The following is a 19,099-nucleotide window of genomic DNA, read 5'->3' on the forward strand; positions in this document are numbered from 1 at the left end:
ATTTTATAGGTCGGCCAAATTTGATTTCGAAGCTGAACCAAAACACAAAAAAATCCTATTTGGGACATTTTTTGGAATGTTGTGAGAAAAAAGCGTGTTTTCAAAATCAGTTTTTCGTGCCGTTGAAGGCACCTCTTGAGTTTTGGAGTCAAATCCCGCTTCGGTCACGGTTGAACGGGTTCCATTGGGTAGGGCGACAATTCGTAACAGGCGACAATTCGTAACAGGCGACAATTCGTAACAGGTGTCAATTCGTAACAGGCGACAATTCGTAACAGGCGGCAATTCCTATTGGCAAGTAGTTCCATTGTCATCCGCATCCCAAGGTGGGACCGGCTGCGGCAAATTGAATGAAATCTATCCCCACGGAAAACGGGCCCACGGGTGAATGGTGAGAGTTGGCCCAGGGGCTAATAAAAAAAGGCACCTCATCAAAAAATTTTATGGCTTGTAAAAGAATCATTTCATCAATTAAATTTCAAAAAACACAAACACGTTAATTGAGAATAAGCAGTGAGAGAAATAAGAATATACAAAAAACAGTGACTAATTCATAGTGAGGATACAAAATAAAAAAACATCATCCGAAAATCTTGAGTTTTGCCAGTTCAGCTCAAATGAAATTCAGTAAAATATCTTCAGTTAAAAAATTGGCACTTATTTTATTGACACATTTCAATAAACAGCAAATCAGAGTTCAAAAACAAAACTATCTTATCAAGTTTTGGGTAGTATAACAGAAAATACCCCAATTCATAACATGTCTAGACAACAATGCATCGTCAATTCGGTAAATATCTATTTTTGTATGCAAAAAGTATCAAAGCTTACAAGTTTTCAGTTTGTTTAAACCATCTAACTAACTTGCTAACTGAGTTTTTATTACCAAAATAACACACACACAAATCTATTTCTAGACGTCGATATCTTGACTAGTTGAGTCATCTTCGGGAATCGGTGCTTCCGAGGTCAGTTGATTAGGGGTGCTCGGACTAGAATAACAACCGCTATCCTCGGAAACTTGTTTGTGATACTTGATATCCGAGTAAACATGCAAATCAACCGCAAACTGAACTGTATTCAAGCTATATGCACTTTTACTTTCACGGTGTTTTGTCGGTTTTTCTGGAATATCATTTTCAATTTTTTCATAAGTATTTTCTTCGTTTTCATCTTTTTGTGAGTCATTCACAGCTAAACTCACCCTTTTTCTTTCACCAGTTTCGTGACTCTTTCCTTCTATCGGGCCTTTAGGGTCAATTATATCTTGCTCACATTTGCTAAGTCGGTGATTCTTACTCAAAGCTCCAAGATTTATGTACATGGAGGAAGGTCTTAGTAACTGGGACTCGCTTTTCGGCTTTGCTTTCGACCACTCCATCGCGCTTTCCAAGTTCACATATCGCGAATTACGTTTCGATTCCGTTGTAGGTTCGTCCGGCTGCGAATCATTGGCGCGTACCATTGGGGAATCGTAAAGTGGATTCGTGAACGACTGGTTTGCAAGTCGTGGCATGTGCATAGGCATGTTCAAATTTTGGATTCGTCGATTTAAGTGACTGTCGAACGACTTGCTTCGCCCGATCGCCGAGTCCGGAGCCGAACTCTGATGACGCAATCCGAAATGATTTGGTGGGCGAACTGCTGTCATGCTAGTTTGTCGTTTCAGTTCTCGAATTCCGTTTAAAATTTCCTCGGTGGTTAATTCGCTGTCATCGGTTTCCAGTCTCGGCCGAGTCGGGTTTTCGCTAGTCTGGTGACTCGCGGGACTCCTGGATGTTGGGTTCTGCTGGAAGATTTGCTTTCGACTCGGGAATATTTCGGTGTAGTATAACAAATAAACTAGGGGTTTAATCAGGGCGCAGTTTACATACGGAAGGAGACGTAACATTATTTGCATGGATGGGGAGGGGGGATAGTTGAGAAGGTCCATGAAGATGTCAATCATGGTGCTTGAGACACTTAAGGCAAGAGAGAGCATACCGATGACTATAATTGTGTGGTAGAACTGAAACAAAAAGGAGAACTAAATTACAACAACTTAATCAAGAAAACTCAAGAAAAAATCTATTATTTAGAAAATTTTGCCCGAAACTCGCAAAAGCCGACTCAATTATTTTCACTCGTAGTACTGGTAAAATTATTCGGCTATCTTGGAAGAACTACTAGAATCTAAACTACCTTTGCATCCGCGACAGTGAACTCGTTTCTGAACCTGTGTGCTCTGAACTCAACAATAGGTAGAGTGAATCTGGCACATATGACGACCACTAGACAGGGGAGGAATTGACAGATGATCAGGTCACTCAAACTGAACGCGGCTAATTCAGTGAAGTCCAGCACAGAGTCTGAAACAGAACACAGTTTTCATTATTTGTTACGGTTAAGTGGAGATACCACCCATGTAATTTGCATCTATCTTTCAAAAATGAATCATAACGTCTATGATTCACTCATGATTAATTAAGAGAAATCATCAATGCAATTTACATCCGTGTTTGGTTCGTAGAACGTAATGCGACGACTCGCAACAACAGGCATCTCGCAATAAAAGACAACTCGCAGTATACTCATCTGGATGAACAACTTTAAACTAGTACTGTAACATAAATGTTTCAACGATGCCAAATATTGAAAATTTTCGGATACATTCCTGAATTGCAATGCAACTTCAACCCGGACTTTTCCGACTCCAAGAGGTCGAGCGGCTATTCGAGACGTTCAAAATGATCTGTGTTTCATGCTTAAGAGAGGATAAAAAACAAAAATGTCATTGTTTTATGATTTGGGGCAAGTGATTTGCCTCACAATCAAGAGTGCGGTTATTCGAGGCCTGCAATGATCAATGCTAGTGAACAATCTTACCCCTTTCTTGAAAAGTGGAATTGCTAAGCAGATCTGGTAAAACTTGCAAAGGCATGAAATATTCCCTTTTGAAACTATAGCTCTTTTAAAATTATACACCGAATTGACTCATTTCTTTCAATTTTGTAAATGTTCGAGTTGAAAAAGAAGCTAGATTTGTTTACAAATAAAAAAAGGTGGCGCCTGCATTAGTTGACAGTTGCATGCAGTTGTGATAGATAACTAATCTTTTAGATGGACTAAAAATGTTGTCCATCTGAACTCAACTCAAATCACAGGCCTGAATCGGATCAAATAAACATCTGACTTCGAATCCATCCTTAGGTTGTCCCTGGGAAGTCAAACTGAGACTCATGACTGAACAAACTAAGAAGTGGTATTTGAGAAGGGGGAGTGTAACAGTGCATATAGTGTAACAGTCTGCTGCTCTTCTGAGATAGTGAGTCATTCATTACAGTTATAGCATACAACGCTCTGCAGGATTTTTATCAAATTCAGTTTTATTATAGAGCAAAGACTGTGACTCGACGCAAGGATTCGACCCCCTGCCGACCCAAAGGATCTCCCATGTTGTACTATTTTGAGATAACCCTTTTTGGCTGACGGCACCTATTATCTTAATTAGGGCGCTTTTGGCGCCAATATTTACTATTAACTAATGTTGAGTGGGAGGCGCGCGCCGAAAAAACGCTTTTTTTTCAACAATCGATTTCCAAAAAGGTCCTAAAAAAATTTTTTGGACTGTTTTTTCAAAATTTAGCCTGGGTTGCAGAAAATTTGGCCAAAAAAGTGTCTTTATTGCTTTGGAAGAGCTCAAAAAATCAATCTGGTCGAGCTAAAAAAAGGTCGAGAAAACTTTAGACAATTTTTGAGAATCCACCTCGAGAAAATCCTAGACCCGCCCCTGACTTGACGACTTACAATTCTCATAATAAGAATAAATCTTTGTGCAAAAATTACGCAATCATGGAATTGATGTTTGATTATTTGAGAATTTTGGTCTTTCAGAAAAACTGCTTGTGAACTTTCAATAATTTCATTAATTGATTATAAAATAAACAAATAAATATTCCAGCAAAATTCATATTAAGCACCATTAGTTCGGAAGTATGGAAGTAAAGTAGACAAAATTTCTTAACATTCAAATTTTTCCTAATGGTTTTTTAATTAGTGAGGCTTTGGAATTAGTTAAAACAACTGAAATAAAATAAATGCGACGGGAAAACTTAGAGAGCAAATTCAAAATCCAAGGTCAGTACTATGTGTCAAATAGTCTAATTTCAAAAAATTAGATTAGTTTTTTCGAAACTGTGTTAAGCTTTTTGCAATGGCTCAAAAACTACAACAAAGTTGACGCCTTATGAGTTTTCTTTAAGGCACTTTAAATCGAGTGAAAAAACACCAGCCACCGTAGTACCAAAAAGAGGTATTCATTATAATTGATCATAGTTCAGACAGAGAAAAAACTTTAAATTGAATGTAATCGACAATAATCTCTTATTTTGCCGACATATTGTCACACCAAAAGTAATTTTTAATTATATCCTATATATCCTAATTATGTTTTTAACTATGGGTTGTTAATTTTTTGTCACTAAGAAAACCACCAATAAGATCAGATGTCTCGTCACACTTTGGTTCATCTGAACACAAAGTTTTACCACGAAACAAAAAATTCATAGAGACCCGTAGTAGTTGAGTTACATCATGAAACTAACACAATGTGCTGATATTTTGGTGTTTATTGAAATCAAAATGCACATCATCAAAACAATTGTAAATGAAAAGAAGTGAAAAAAAAACATTACAAACTTGAATTGATTTGAACACTGCTAAGACGTGTATCACGTTTTTCACACAAACCAACGTATATTATAATCGATTAAAATAGATTTATTGTGCATAACAAACAAATTGGAAATTAGGATAAAAATATTCGGTTATAATCAAATTTGATCGATTATAATTGTATCAAAAAATTGATGAATAAATAATCGATTGAAATGTTTTATAATTTATTATAACTTGTTTTTAAAGAGAGAGATTATAAAAATTTATTAAATAATTATATTAGATTTTTTCTCAATTTTTTCAAGCTTGGTACGAAAATCATAACATAATCAATTATTAACGCTCAAAACTGGATGCGGGATGCAATTGGAAAAACGGTAAATAGTTGAAGTTTTTTTTTTCGATTTTTTTTTCAAACTTCAAATTTTGCGAACAAAAAAATAAATCATGTATTATAAATCACAGCCCTTTGAATTTCAGGAATCAATTAATTTCGAAAATATTTTGTAAAATTAAACCAATTACAGACAACTGGATCAACAGGTAGTTTTTGAAATTCCGTTCAAAATTCTGAAGCATAAAACCCATTTTTAAAACTTATTGTTATATTTTGTTTTACACAATATCCAATTTCGTAATTGACCAATCTAATCTAAATTCCTGAAGAAAAGTAAATTTGAATTGAACTTGAAAGCAAAAATCGAAAACCACGAAAAAAATTTAAATTAAATTAAATAAATTTTAGGGTGAAAAACCTTCAATTTTTCTTTAAAAAAACAAGAAAATGTATTTAGATAGTATTTAAAATCATCCATTTTTGTTCAACAAAATCGAAAGTTGTTCAAGAAGTTTTTATGGTTTTATAAAGTAATATGGGGAGCTCAAAAAATAGTTGAGAGGAGCAAAATACCAGATCCTATCCTGGTAATAAATTAAAAAGACAGAAGCAAAGCCGGATTTCGCAAGCACAGCGAATAAAAAAAATCGCATAACAAAACAGCTAAAAAAAAATAAGTAAAAAAAAAGCTTTGCAAAAAAAATCTGCTCTCGTCATTCGAACTCACGGCCGGCAGATTTACAGATTATTATTTTCGTAACTGTGCTATAGCAGCTAAATATTGGACCAAGTTAACATCCCCCCCCACAAAAAAAATCGTTTGGGGGGAGAGGATGTTAACTTGGTTCTAAGTTACAGATTTTCAGCCAATCAGAACCGAGCATTTTACATGAAGCGCTTGGCAAATTGAATGCGAATTATTTGCTGGGGTGGAAGATCTTAACTTGGTCTTAATATTAATCAAACACAACCAACGAACAAAGCGGATAAACCGCACGCTTATAAAATACCATACAGAATCAGAATTAAAGCAGTACACATATACTAAAAATGAGCACTTTTGTTGAGCACTACTCAATGCAAGTTAGTTTGGAAAAGATTAACTGATAAAACGAGACTGCTCGTATCAGGGCGAGGCCCTGAATGTTCAGACTGCCTTTTAAAGTCTATGGAGCAGTAATATCATGAAAAATTCAAAGTAAAAAAAAATATTTTTTTAATTTGACATTTGACAAAAACCCACCACGAGCACAAATATTCCGTTAATTTCGTTAAGAAAGTCGGAACAATAACACAAGTAATTGCTTGTGTAATTAACTTGGGGCCAATATTAAAATCACTTCACGAACTCAATAAAAACAGTTTTAGTGCTGTATTATGAAGACACGGTTAAAGCGGTAAATTAGTCTGATTAAAAGCGGTGAATTATGACCGATAAAGCTACTGGGAAAAACTGAATGAGTAAAAATTTGAGTCTACAAAATTTCATAAATGACGCACGCCAATTATGAGTCTACATAATTGCTAAGTGACGCAAGCCAATTATGACGCAGTAGCAGTTCCATCGCTACAGATCCGAGACACATTGAAGCTAAAGTGCTATTTGTAAAATAATAGTCTGTATTAATATCCTGAGCATTGGTTGTACTTAATAGCTGTTTAATGATCAAAATGAGCACTTTAAAAATTAACACACTTTGACGCAACAATATTTGCGTCACAACAATATTTGCGACTTACGTTGGAAAAAAGAGAGTTTAGCTTGTGTAAAAACTCCGACCAGTTCACATTATCAATTCAGGATTCATTAGCGCCTTGTTTTTTTATACTTTTTAAGTAATCAAGATGCACCGTCATCACCATTTTAGTTGCAATTTTTTAGGCGAAGATGGCGCAACTTTTAAAAGAAATCGAATCGATTAGAAAAAAAAGTTAGCTCACTTGAAAGTGTGCACTGCGCGAAAGGAGTGTTGTCTCTCAAAACACAATCAGTGTGTGACGTCACAGACATAGCAGCCGCCATCCTGCCCAGCGAGAGAAAGAACAAACACATAGTCACACCGCACACACTGCCCCCACCCACAACTGATGATGAGGTGGAGGAGGGGGAGAGATGGTCGGGGGAGGGCGGAAGGAGTCCGCCCCCGCCTAAGATTCGGTCCACTTTGTGTTTACCCGTAGCGCTGGCCCATCTGAAAAAAAATATGATTTTTAAAAATTTTGTTCTAGAAAAATAACTTCGGTCTCTTGTGATTCAAAACAATTGGAACCACGAGAAGGCCACCCGGACCTAAACTCACTGTGCTAAAGGCATTGCTTTAGCTTGGATTTTACAAATCTTGTTTAAATTGAATTTATATATTCAACAAAAAAGTGCTGCACTGCAAGGAAAAAGTTTCCTGAATTTACTGTCGAATTTACTGATTGATGATCCTTTATTAATATAATTCGCAAAAGATGACCTTTTATTTTTAGAAAACTTGTAACAACTGAAGGTTTTTTTCATCGCATCAGAATACTCGTCATATAAACCAAACTTTGAAAAATTAAGATCTGAGCTGAATAGGTGACTCACTGTTGTACGAACAACACCATCAGTGCCACGTTTGAAAACGCATTAGCTCCAATCAGAGCCCCCCTCACAGAATAGCAAGCGAACTCCCCCATCTTCCAATTGTCATACGAGTCAGATTGGGTCAGCATGTCTACTGAGTAGTGCAGTGAGAGGTAGACGAGGTCGCCAAGAGATACGAGAGCTAGGAGGCAGTTTCGCGAGTGGTGTCTTTGGACTATCCCTCCGAGAACAATCACCAGGTTGGCTGAACAAGCAGAAATCAAAGATAAAATTAGTCACAAGTCACAAGGAGCTATGAAGATGGAAAACCTATGATTTCATGTCTCTTTGTAGTAATATAATAAATTGTTTCAGGTGCGGATTTAGGATTTTCTCAAGAGGGGAGGCGCGTTTTTCAAAAAATATCGGATATTTCAGTCGTATTTTACGACTGAAATATCGGATATTTCAGTCGTAAAAAATATCGGGTATTTCAGTCGTAATTTTAGCTTAAGTTTTTCGAATATTTCATAATAAGATTAAAAAAATATTTGCAAATTGGATTCCATCCATAGTAAAATCAAGAAATTTTTAATGAGAGAAATCACATTGAGAAAAAGTCTAGATCTTTTGTCATTATGACTCCACTTCTCGCCACAAGTCTGCCAATTAAAGAATTGTTCCCCCAAAGCAGTGAATTTGTAATTTGGGGCTCTTAAATTGGCTGAGGGGCGCTAATGGTAGCGAACTTATCGTATCCAAAGTGTGGCGCTTAAGGGAGAAACAGACATAGAATATGGGTCCCACGTTTTGCGATAGAAAATCAATGTGAACAAATAGAGATCCTTTTCCAAAAAATTTTAATCGATAAAATTGTAAACCAGTGCACACTTTCAAGTGAGCTTATAGATACCCCGTTATTTTTAAGACCATTCACCCAGGTAGAAAAATATATCTACGAGCGAATTGTTTACATCTTACTGGATAACCGCCGTTGGACCCTTGATAAGAACTTCAGGCATTTTTTATAAATAACATTTTTACGCTATTTTGTTCAAACTTACCACAAATTCCCCACAAGGCCAAAACCGAAAACCCGACCGACTTCGAAATCGCCACTTTTTCCGAGAACCCTTCGGGTTTACTATACACACAAATCGTGTAATTTGTGAACCTCTCGTGTCGAAGTTCCCCTCGCACATTCTCGCAAAGAGGGAGGAGGGGGTTCGAATCCCCGGGACAAGCCGCCGGAACCTTTTCCGCAGCATCATACGGGCTCAGTTGCCGACTGTCGGGAGATTTTGTCGTTTCGATTTCTTCGTCGTGGATTATGAAGTCATTCAAGTCAATTGTGAATGTTCCCCCCGAATCCAAATTCGGTAACTGAGATTTTTCGATTGGCTTAAATCGTAGCGTGTCTTTACCGTTGCAATTGACAATGAGAAAAAGAAAAGTAACACGGTAAAAGGAAAGGGCGGTAACAATTGTCTTCGAAGTCATAATTTTGCAAATTTCAAAAATATATCAATTCAAAAAAGGTTTACAAATTGTAAATAAGAAAAAAAATAGAACAAATAAGAATGAAATTAAAATAATTTGGGTTGTGATGATAGTTTTTATGTGATTTACAGTTTTAATGAGCCATTTTTGGATAAAAATTTACGAGAAAAAAATTACAACGAATACGAATTTTGGAGATGGTAATTAATCTTCATTTGGGAATTGCGTAATTTATCTGAAAAAGTCCAATTTTATTTACAAAATTAGGTAAACCGAACACAATGACAAAAAAGGTAACACCGCTGGACCGCAAAAAAAAGTAAATTGTTGCGGGTTAAAAGGAATTGACTGTAAAAAATGGGGGTTTTAATCCTTAATGGTTGCAAGCAGGGCTATGAAAGGGTAAAGATGTTCAATCCAGTAACGTAAGATCAAAGGTATTGAAAATGTTTTTATCCTCAAAGTTAAGATTTTTTGTTTGAAGAAACAAAAAAAGATAGTCGATGACACACGAAAATAAAAAGGACGACTTTTACTTATGAAATAATCACAGATGATGACGAGGAAAAAGATCACACGCTTGTTTAAAGGTAAAATTCAAAGAAAATGAAGTTGAATATAGTTAATAAAGTTCATTAGCGATTGGAATGAGTCATCGACCACTCACGACCATCGTCGAAAGATGAAAACCAAAATTATACTACTTGGGGTTGGGGTCGAGACAATAGAACTGGGGTTGAGACAATTCAAAATATCTGGATAAAAGAATATGGAAAGCTTCAATTCCTTTATTATCCAGCAAATTGGCCAAAGTTCTCTACTGGATAACAAAACAAACTGGCCGTGTAAGGAAATTAAGCGCAAAATTGAAGTTTTTTGAGCTTCAGGGAACAAGAAACAAAAGCAGTCTGAAAAAGAAGCAAATAAGGCACAAATAAAGGCGAATTTGCTGTTTTTTGCAACCCTTTGAATTTTTGTGCTGCCTGCGCTGCGCGCTTGCTTTCTGTAAGTAAACCAAAAGTAATTGGGTATTTTCTTACTTTTATTACATTCTGTCAATTTGGCCCCGTTTCAATAAAATAAACAGGATTTGAGGTTAATTGCATTTCAGGTAAATAAACAATTTGTCAAATGTCGCGAAATACTAACTGTCTTACTAAGTAATCAGGTTTTAAAACGAATCGGTTTTAAAGCGAAAAGTAAACGGATAAACGAAAATTGGCGGGTCGAACAATTTTTTTTTCAAAAACTATGATTGATCTCGTTAAATGTCAACTGTATCACTGAATGTACAAACGCGGGTCCAATACAACTGAAGCAAGATCAAAAGATTGACGATTTAATTACAAACATTGTTAATTTTTAATCAAATAATTAATCACCTGACTTAATACAACGTTGCACAAACACGAACCACAGACTAAATTATAAATTAGCTTCAAGAAAGTTTGGACAATTTGTAAAGTTTTGTGAGTTTTTTGATATGAAGATTAAGGGTAAAGGCATAAACAATATATGAATATGAGTAATAGAATAAGGAAAATTATCGTCAATTTTTTTCGGGATTTTAGTGCGTAGGAGGTGGGGTAGATATTTTTAGCACTGAAAATGGAACACGTAAGGGGCGGGGTAATTCAACGCGTGAAGTAATTTCAGGGAATGGGGTACACTACAACACTGCAGACGGGTATTGCAGCAATTAGTCAGCCTCCCGCCTCGCCTCAGCAAATGAGAATGGAGGGAAAATGAAATAGAACGGAAAAAGTAAGGAAATAAATGGGAAAATATTCAAATATTATACAGGTAAATAAATACTAAGTGAACGAATTGGGCAATTTTCAGACTGCATTCTGTTCAATTTTTTTTTCGTGCAGTTTTTTCAGCAGGAAAATTACACAAAAGTGAAAAGTGAGAAATTGAATTGAAAATGTTCGTTCAATTACGTATTTCGGAAATCGCTATCGGTCGCGGCGCTGATTTAACTCTTTACTTTCGTATTTGACTCAAAATCATCAAATAGACTTGAGAAGAACGAGGAAAGACGATAGACTGCAAATATACTGAATATTGTGAATAGAATAGCTCATGTGTTTATGTGAGTTTGGTTTCTCAGCTGAAGATTTTAGTAAATAAATAGGAGTACAAATCAGAGTAATTTCAGCGAGTAAAATTGGAAGGAATAATTTGAAATGAAATGAAATGAATCAGTGTTCTAAAAGCCCGAGCGATGCTGATGCGGAAATAAAAATTATTTGATGAAAATGTGCTATGCGCGATTCTAACGTTTGCGTCGACTGATAAAGAAATTCACTTAGGCTGAACACCTTGGCTGAGAATTCTGCTACTAAAATGGGGAAAATTATGCAGCTCATTTTCGTTCAATTCCGTTTTCTCTCATTTTCGCCAGTTTTTTTTTTCAATTTTCTGTCTAGCATAATGTTTTTAGCAAGTGGAAAATAGCGCAATAATCGGTAGAGTTTTTCTGCATAGTTTTTAAAATATAGAGACGAGACGAAAAAAAAAAGATTGATTGAAACGTCTGTTTGGCGTCAATATGTTCACCGTCTGCACAAATAACTTTTCTAATAATACTTTTGAGGTAGTGAAACAGTGAAAAGTAATTCGCTTACAAATGTAGTCATTTATGTTGCATTACATCTGCTATTGAAAAAATGCTTGAAAACCTGAAAAACATATGCTCGATGAAGTGCCTGGATATTTTTCGCAAGGACTGTTACATGAGATATAGCAAGAAATAAAAAACAGATGAGTCACAAAATTTTTTGATGAGTCACTCAGTTAAAATTAAACATTTTCGATTTTCGAAAAAGAGACGTATTTTGTTCAAAAAAAACGACAAAATATTTGTGCCCGTTTCGGTTTTTTAGACAATTTTTATAACTAACAATTGATAACTAACAGCTTTTCGTGCTTTTTATACCATGTTAAAGATACTGAAGCCCTTGGGCTCAAAATGAAAATAAAATCCACAAAAACAAACAAAAAAAACAAATAAAAAACATTTATTATGCTAATAGACGCAAAAAAGAACATTTTCTTATTAAGATTGCGTGTCAGAGCTTTCAGTGCTTCTCTTGATACAAGAAGTTTTCATGTTCCGACTTTCCAAGAAGTTGACGGAATAATTGTGCACGGTGAGCTTTATTCTTCAAGCAAAATTTGACTTTTCAATTTGCATTTTTGCTGAAAACTTTAATATATCCAAAAACCGGTTTGAGTTTTACAAGTATTAGTCTGTTTTCAAGCGAGTAAAGCAATGGAGTAACTTTGATAACTAACAGCTTTTCGTGCTTTTTATACCATGTTAAAGATACTGAAGCCCTTGGGCTCAAAATGAAAATAAAATCCACAAAAAGATTGCGACTATCTATTTACGGACAAAAAAACCAATCGGAAAAACCAGTTACTAATCAAAAAATCTATTTACTATCTTTTTACGGACAAAAAAACCAATCGGAAAAACCAGTTACTAATCAAAAAATTAGAGTGGTAGTTTTTAGCTCGAAACCTAATTTTACTAAAAAGAAGAGTAAATTTGTTTTGGAAGCTTCATTTGGCGCGTTTCGTTGACAAAAAAAGTTCAAAAAAATCGAAAAATGCTATTCTTTTTTTAAAGACAACTTTTGCCCATTACTTTGAAATCACTAAAATAAACGCATTTGTATAACCTTTTTATCGACTTTTACGCACAAAATGACACTCACAACGCACAAATTTTACGCACAAAATTGAAAAAAAAAATTAGCTGCTTCTACAGCAACCGGCTATCCTTAATCCATTTAGAATTGATGCAAGGTTAAATAATGGACGTTTTTTTCATCTAATAAAACTCAATTTGCAAAAATCTGCATCGGGAGAGAATCTATCGAAACAAAAAATAAAAATTTTAGAAAACCTGAAAAAAATGAGTTAAATAATTTTGTTTTTGATCATTTTTGTTTTTTAATTTTTTTTTTTTCAATCTAAGGCTCTGGAAAGTATAAAATGGCGTTTATAACGTTGAGTACTATGCTATTTACTATAATTTTTGGAACGGTTTATGGGTAGAATAAATAGTCGCTTACGCGTTATTAGCACGAATTGTCTCGCGCATTTATTGTCCCAATAAAGCCAAATTGCCACTTTTCACACTCTCTTAAATTATCGAAAAAAGATGACAGGTAAGCTAACTTTTTATTTTAGGCATAAGTCAGCACTACCTTTAAGATTGTTTAAAAAATTTTTGTTCAAAACTAGTTAGTTAAAAAGCCGAAGTTCGTCTGGAGACAAAAAACCAGCGCTATCACAAGTTTCGCCAGTTTCATCGAAAGTCAGGGTAACAACATTTATTTAAATAAATAAAATTAATTTTCTACCGTTTCATAAAATTTTAATTTTGCTTCAAAATTTAAATGCCAATATAAGCAGTTCTGATAGTTTTTTTAACGCAAGCACTACTTGTAAAAAGACATTTTAACCAAAATTATAAAGCGGATTGGACAAATTTTTTCATGACTTCCTAAAAATTAAAGTACGATGCCTTTTACGGAGACCCACAGTAACCCTTGAACAGTTTCTACAATAAAATGAAATTAAAAATAAATTATTTTTTTTGAAAGCGCAATATGCAAACATTTATTGTCTCTATCAGAAAAATGGACATCTACACATATTTTCATTTTTTCTTTAAAGATTGCGACTATCTATTTACGGACAAAAAAACCAATCGGAAACACCAGTTACTAATCAAAAAATTAGAGTGGTAGTTTTTAGCTCGAAACTTTTTTTTGCTAAGAAAACTTACAAGTTTATTTTACAAAAAACTATTAAGTACAGCTACAAGCATTTCGTATGAAAATTTATGATCTTTGAGGCTGAAAAAGTGCACTAAATTAGAAACATTTAGCCGAAAAAAGTAAACGGAGAAAAACGTTTGTTAAGTTTTGCGTATTTTGTTTTAGAAAATCCACAAAAAAAATCAATATAAGCTTTTCCCTCGGCTACAGAAAAGAATGATTGGCGGCTGGAATTATGAATTATTAATTTACCAACTTTTTCTCAGTATTTTATAGGCATACACTTTGAAGAAAGATTTATAAATATGTAGGTTTTTGATCAATCTCATAGTTTACAACCCTTCCACTCTCCTCCCCACTATTGGCACCCCTTACCATCATCGAAGTTTGTGTCCCCTCTTCACATCCCCCCACAATTTTATTGGAAAAATTTGAACTTCTTTACTTAAGGATTAAGTTTTTACCAAAATAAGACTGAAATATGTATTAAAAAAAAATGGAGTTCAACTGAAAATTTTTAAAATTTCAACAAAATGTACTTTTGGAATATGGCAATTTGTCCGAATGAGATCAGAAACGGTTCAATTTTTGGTAAATTTTAAAGACGCTTGCTCGAAAGAAGCAAAAACTTATCCCCAAAAAAAATTTGGTATTAAATTTAAAAGGAAAAAGGTTTAAAAAGAACTGTTATCTTGGTAACTATTTCTACCCCTATCTGTGTGATTTTGTTATTTAGTCCCCCCAAGCATGCATTAGTTTTGACGGCCGTTTTGAGGAAAATATGCATTCAAAAAACGCCATCAAGTAATTCTGCTTAAGAAACTTTGTTGGTATGTGTTTTAACTACAAATTTGATGAGTCAAACGTAAAGGTTTTAATTAATTTTCTTCTCTGAAAAGTGTTTCTAACTGCTCAAAATCTTGAAATCAAACTAAATTTTGTGAAAAATGAAATAAGAGCGGACACAGATACCAAGATCCAAAACAGTCAATAAAAATTTTCACCTCATGGAATTTTATATGAAATCTTGAGTTCTTGTCAACGTTTGATAAACTCCTCTAATACTTGACTGACGCATTAGTAAAAAATTTGCCATTTTCTCGTCAAATACTTAGCTGTTAAATTTGCCTTTTTTGAGAAAAATCGATTTTTTACTTGGTACCATAAAGAGAATGATTGAAATTACGGACACTTTTACAAAAGGTTCTCCGAAGAATTACTACTAGTGCTAGGACAAATTCCTTTTTCTCTTAGATGAAACAATAAATTTAAGCTGACTCAGGAAAGCATTTCAGCTGAAGATCAAATGTCTCATCATCTTCTCATTTTGGCTTGAAGTCTCGCGTGGGGTGGAGATATACTATTAATACTTGTACCTCATATATGGAATAGGGCGGAGTATTTTTAAATAAAATACACAACCCATATAAAGTGAACATGACTACATGACTCACATAGGGAATAAAAGTTAATTTTTATTTACCTGTGAGACTTAAAAGCGATTAATTTTCTTTAAATGTGCTTGGGAGGTATGGCTAAAATGAGTGGACTGAACCATGAAATGTACATTTAAAAAAGTCAATGAACTTTTCTTCATCAATCATTTTTTTTCAAATTTCGATATAGAAAATTGCTTCGCTTTCACTAATCACTTCTCTAAAAAAAAACTGGTTTTCGCAACAAAAATAGAACGACAAAATTACAATCTGCATATTTTGACCACTTGGCAAAGTTGGGCGAATAAATTAGAAACTTACCTTGCCTGCTCAGTAAATCTCAAAATCCACTAAATCGTACGTCAAAGTTAAATTCACTATTTAACTTCAGAAAGAAAAGCAGTAAATAATTTCGATCTGTTCAGCTGCAGCCCACAAGTTTAGATTGATCTATAAACAAAATGACTCCTAGATTATGCAATGCCTAGTTTTCAGTTGGGTAACCTGGAATGTTACCAATAGTGGTTTGGTAACCACTGGCTGATAGATTTGCTTTGATTGCCAAACCTTCCAAAATTTCGTAACTTTTCAAATGTTGCAAAAGCATATCAATTAAAAAGTTTCAAAATCAATTTAAAATCATATTTTACTTTTTTTTAAAAAAATTGGAACAAAATATCAAAGAGCATTCTAAAAATATTCAAATTATCATCTAATAAGCTCATTTTTTGCCCGTTTTTATTTCAGGGGGATCAATGTTCTAATATTTCTGTTTTCTGACCCTTCGGCTAATGTCAGATTTATCACCTGACATATCTAGGCCCCGAGACAATCTAAGACTTTATGTCTGAAAACCGCAGATAATTCCACGTGAGCGGAACTTAGGGAAATATATTGGGAAAAATTTGCCCAGAATCCCCCAAAATTGTCAGTTAGCAAGGGTACCAACAAAAGGGGTGACCACCCGTCATGAATGATTGAAGAAAATATCAAAGTTAATCGGAATGCCACAAATAAGTTTCTTTTTGTTTTCTGAAACGCTGGTTCAACTTTCTACACCAATATAACCAAAATAACTGAGCCTTTAAATCTGAATTATTGCACGCTCCCACTGTGAATTAGAAACAGCTTTTTGATACAAATTCTTAAAATCTAAGATTTTAGTTCAACTTATTTGACCGAAACTGTGTTTTATTTTCACTTCGATGGTCTAATTTTTGAACCATAAGTCGGCACTTAGAATTCGGTGTGAATTTTAACAAGGTTCGAAGTTCTAGACATAAGGTTAATGTTTATTCGGCCTAACTAGGGAGCGTTTGAACAAATATTGTTTCGAAGCTTAATGGGACGCTTTTCCTCAGGCTAATTGTCATTCCTGTTTCTCAAAATATTTGTGGTGTGGACGGCGTTTGTTTTCAGTGGAACCACAAATAAATAGTTTGTCAAATAGGATTTCATTGCTCAGTTCTAGAACAATACCCATCAATTTGTCAGACGCATTATTTTGAATTTGCATGTCAGAAATAATGAAAAGTTTGCTAAAAACTGTCAAAATTACAAAAATCTGATTAAAAAATCGAAGTTTTTGTATTTTCTCAAATATTATAATTTTTTGTTCTGTATTTTGAGATTAAAACGAGTAATATATATATATATATAGGGTTGGGGGTCTGTCTCACTTGGTCTCAATGGCGTATGATCTAAATTTAAATTATTGTAAGTATTAAGCGTGAAACAATTTATCAAGGTTATTAGATTTTTGGAGGCAGTCGGAGCAGCAACAGCAGTCAAAAAGTAATTTAAAAAAACACAGAAGGCGTCACTGAAACTTCAACTCTTTAGACAGATTTTTTCCTTCACTACAGCCTCATTTTCGGACTGAGTATTGATCTGACTAACATCAAAAGTATCAATGACAAAAACAGGAAAAATATCCATCCCTTTGTAATGAAGATACCTCATTGCAATTTCAAATCCCCTTGGGCGAAATGGGCGAAAAATGGATTGGATGACTCGCGGTTAACACTAGACGGCGTGAAAAACGAGTCATCTGTCAATCAAAACTGTCACTTTTCAATCATCCATCCATCTCAAATATTGACAGCACTTTTAGTTATTGCATAGTCTGCATGTGATAACACGTTGATATGCGGGGTTGTTTTTAGATATAACTCTTTGGGGTGGGGAAAAGCAAAGGAAGGTAATGGGAAATAAAGGCCCACCTAAGGAATGAAAGAATCCTTTATCTGCATTCCATTTATGGAAATATGACTAACACTTTTCATCTACAGGGAAATTACGCAATTTTGATGAAATGTGCGTCTGAAATCTAATCTGCTGAGAACTCATTCATAAAAAATATCCCTGCGACAACCTTGATTAAAAAAGTTCATTGACTCCGAACTAATCGAAGGGTACATTTTTAAGAGGCAACAAATATTTTAAAATTATAATACATTTTGATTTATTGAAAGCTGAATGAAAAACCATGCAATAAAATTACAATTGAATCATTCAGCAAAAAAAACTTTGACAAGCCAATAAACCAGGAGCGGATCTAAGATTTTCTCGAGGAGAGGTGGGCGGATTTTCAATAATTTTGTCGACTTTTTTGTTAGGTCGACCACATTGATTTTGCGATCACTCCCATAACACCATAAAGACAAGCAGGGGCGGATCTAGGATTTTCTCGAGGGGGGGGGCGGATTTTCAAAAAAAATTTTCGAAAAAATTTTGACGACCTTTTTTTTAGGTCGACTAAATTGATTTTCCGAGCTCTCCTAAAGCACTGTTTTGCCCCTATTTTGGCCAAATTTTGTGCGCCGCAGGCAAACTATAAAAAACACAGGTATATATTGGCGCCAAAGGCGCCTTTAGAAAAATTTTAGGGTCGGTCGGCCAAAATTGGGTTTCTTAAAAAGTACCAAAGGGGGGACCCTTTGGGTCGGCAGGGGGTCGAATCCCTGAGAGAGAAAAGAAGCGTCCGCCCCCGCCCCCACCCCTGAAGACAAGGGCGGATCTAGAATTTTCTTAAGGGGAAATCGTTTTGGATCAAGTTTTTTTTAGCTGGATTTTAAAATCATTTTAAATTCAAACCAACTTTAATTTTTTTTTATTTCATCCTTGTATTTTTTTTTGCTAAAGTCGAAGATCTCAATTGAATCTACATGCTTTTTTCATACTCTCGGTACGGCACTCTAGTTCGATATTTGAATGAAATAGATTTTGAAAGTTTCTGCTAAGTCAGTTAGTGTCAAAAACAATAACAACAGAAAGAATAGGTTGTTTTGGAATCTTCTACGGTACTTCTTGTCATGCCAAAACCAACTTGACTTGACTGGATAATGAAAATTGGTTTACTAACGCTCTAAGCTAGAACTTTTCCTATCGTCAAACCGCGCGCAAAAAATGGCCCAAGTGAAAACGAAAAGTAGAATTTTTGAGGAAAAATGGAGTAGGATTTTTCTGTTCCACTTGCTCAGCAACCGGCTATTTTGTTATTATGCAACTAGTTTGCATCCAAAGTTGATTTTTGTTTTCAAAATCTATCATTTTTGGACATCTATCTCTATTTTTGAAAAACTCAATCTGCTAACCATCCACAAGACTGCTCGCATATCAGTTCAAAGACATTCCGACTGCACTTGAGGCAATGTAAAATACTAATGGTGTGTTTAACGTCTTGTATTGTGCTAAAAGTGTTCAGTCAATTATCTATTTGGTTCATTTTTTCAACGTTTTGTTTCGTTTAGGTCCACGTTTTACATTACTAGCAGAGTCTGCACATAGCTAGCCAATTTCTCTTCATTGTAGAACATTC

At 34.7% G+C, this 19,099-nt stretch overlaps 1 protein-coding gene across 1 annotated transcript; it reads right to left on the bottom strand.

Moving 5' to 3' along the window:
• Positions 1-478: 478 nt before the first annotated feature.
• Positions 479-15,727, bottom strand: LOC134851178 (uncharacterized). The gene is made up of 6 exons (XM_063867148.1): positions 15,601-15,727; positions 8,612-11,391; positions 7,569-7,812; positions 6,935-7,185; positions 2,182-2,348; positions 479-2,008 (listed from the first exon to the last, which is right to left on the bottom strand). Exons 2-6 carry the CDS (start codon positions 9,045-9,047, stop codon positions 914-916), a joined length of 2,193 nt encoding a protein of 730 aa, XP_063723218.1. The 5' UTR covers positions 9,048-11,391; positions 15,601-15,727; the 3' UTR covers positions 479-913.
• Between the last annotated feature and the right edge of the window lie 3,372 nt (positions 15,728-19,099).

Source organism: Symsagittifera roscoffensis, chromosome 7 (genome assembly GCF_963678635.1).
Source record: "Symsagittifera roscoffensis chromosome 7, txSymRosc1.1, whole genome shotgun sequence".
In the NCBI taxonomy this organism is placed as follows: domain Eukaryota; kingdom Metazoa; phylum Xenacoelomorpha; order Acoela; family Convolutidae; genus Symsagittifera; species Symsagittifera roscoffensis.